At 40.6% G+C, this 1,963-nt stretch overlaps 1 protein-coding gene across 1 annotated transcript in view; it reads right to left on the bottom strand.

Moving 5' to 3' along the window:
- Positions 1-35: 35 nt before the first annotated feature.
- mrm2 (mitochondrial rRNA methyltransferase 2) overlaps positions 36-1,963 on the bottom strand; it is a 2,930-nt gene continuing 1,002 nt past the window's right edge. Inside the window, exon 2 of the mRNA XM_014023568.1 lies at positions 36-1,131. Coding sequence (XP_013879022.1) covers positions 701-1,131 — 431 coding nt within the window. The 3' untranslated portion in view covers positions 36-700. The remainder of the gene's footprint in view (positions 1,132-1,963) is intronic.

Genomic DNA, 1,963 nt, shown 5'->3' with positions numbered 1-1,963 from the left:
ATATATATATAAGGTGTACAAATCTATATATTGGCTTAAATCTAATCTAAATGCCTCTTGTAGCTACTTGTATTTTATATTTAATCTTAACATATTTACAGTCTAGTAACCAGGACAACTGCTTGTGGGCCAAATCAAACGGCTTGGAGGGCCAATTTTGGCCCGCGGGCCCCACTTTGGGCACCTCTGCTCTAAACAAACACTAAACTTTAGTGTCATCACAGCTTCTATTAGTCTTACTGTACATGACACTTACAAATGAGTTTTTCTGCTTATCAAAAATAAAATGACTCCACATGACTGGAAGTGCAAATTATTAGCATAAACAGAAATGGAGGACTTCCTGTAAGAAAGCAAATACCAAACGGAGTGTGAAGAACAAACACTTGGGGCAAACACTAACTTAAGAGAAAAAAATATATATCATTGGGCTCTTGAGGAACATTTCATTGATTCTTGCATWGGTTTCTGTTTTACTAATGAACTGCTGCTAGCCTGTTACTGTGTTTAGACCAGAAACATATCAGTGTTTAATGTAGCTGCTTCTGTGCCTGCAGACTCACCGATGCCTCAARACTGCCATCTTTTGATAACAGCAACTAAAGAAGCCTCCTCGTGTTCAGACATCTCACACAGAGGGAGAGCTTCAATAAAACTGCTTCTCATAAAACAAATTWAAAAAAATAAAGGCCAGCAAATATCACCGCACTGGCTTTCTGTACATCTGAGCGAGGAAAAACATCTCAGCTGAATCCTTTCTGCTGGCGTTTGGCTTTAAGGGCCGGACACTGCCAAACGCACTCGAGAGTTTCTCCTGGAGATGATGAGTGAGTCGCCCGTCCCATAATTTACACAGCAGAGAGCCCTGAGGCTGCAGAATCCTGTCAGCCAAGTCTATCAAAGACAAACACATTGTGATGAGCCTCTCYTGGTCCATCTCTCTGAAGCCGCAGGCGTTGGGCGCCATGTCGCTCAAAAGGACGTGCGCCTGGCCGCCGGGGAGCAGCTCCTGCAGCTTGGCGCCTGTGGCCGGATCCGTGACGTCGTGACTAGACAAGAAGTGGGCACCGTCGAGAGGCGGGATGTGCAGCAGATCAGCGCCAACAACCGTGCCACGTGGTGAGTTTTGTTCTGAGACGATAGGAAAAACAGYATGGTCCGTTCATTTCTCCTTTTAGTCTCTTTAGTTTTTGCGTGCCACAAAACAGCTGCACGTAGCAACTAGCAGACACTAAAGGTTTTCTAAAACACAGCGGATTGAAAGAGAGACACAGCATCTAATTTTAAACGCTCCCTCCGTGGTTCATAATTTGTTTTCCTATTGCTGTTAAAATCTACGTTGATATTAATATAAAAATCAAACRAGTGTTTTAAGGCATGTTTCACCAATTTAAAGCTCAAACTCAACCTACATTTGTTGTTTCTAAGCAAAGGTTAGTTAATCATTAATAGGAGTCAAAGTCATTTAGACTTTAAAGGCAACTGGATTTTGTAATTCATTACATCACATCTGTTGACGTTACATCATGTAACAAAAGCATAATTAACTCACTAACAAATTATCTTACTAAGTCAGAAGTTCTCAAACTGGGGGTCTGCGAGAGGTATCTTGGGGGTCTTCAAAAAATTTCACTAGATTGTTAATTTGGTTTTTATTTTTAAAATTCATAGGGAACAATGAACTAATAAAACAAACACAATAAACTAAATAAAAACTATATTCCTGTGGCATTCAGGGTTGAAATGATAGTAAATTACCATTTTAAAAAGCATGGGGTTAAGGGGGTCCCTGGATTTTTTTTTTTTTTTTACCTTAAGGGGTCCCCAGACCCAAAACGTTTGAGAACCCCTGTAATAAGTAACCAATTGACTTAGTAAGTCTAGATGGATATTAGGGCTGTGTATTGGCAAGAATTTGGCGATACGATACATATAACAGAGGGGTCACGATACGATATATCCC

This window comes from Austrofundulus limnaeus, unplaced genomic scaffold (assembly GCF_001266775.1).
Source record: "Austrofundulus limnaeus strain Quisiro unplaced genomic scaffold, Austrofundulus_limnaeus-1.0 Scaffold4, whole genome shotgun sequence".
Taxonomy (NCBI): domain Eukaryota; kingdom Metazoa; phylum Chordata; class Actinopteri; order Cyprinodontiformes; family Rivulidae; genus Austrofundulus; species Austrofundulus limnaeus.
The sequence above is the reverse complement of the archived record's forward strand: the minus strand, read 5'-3'. Positions and strand labels throughout refer to the sequence as shown.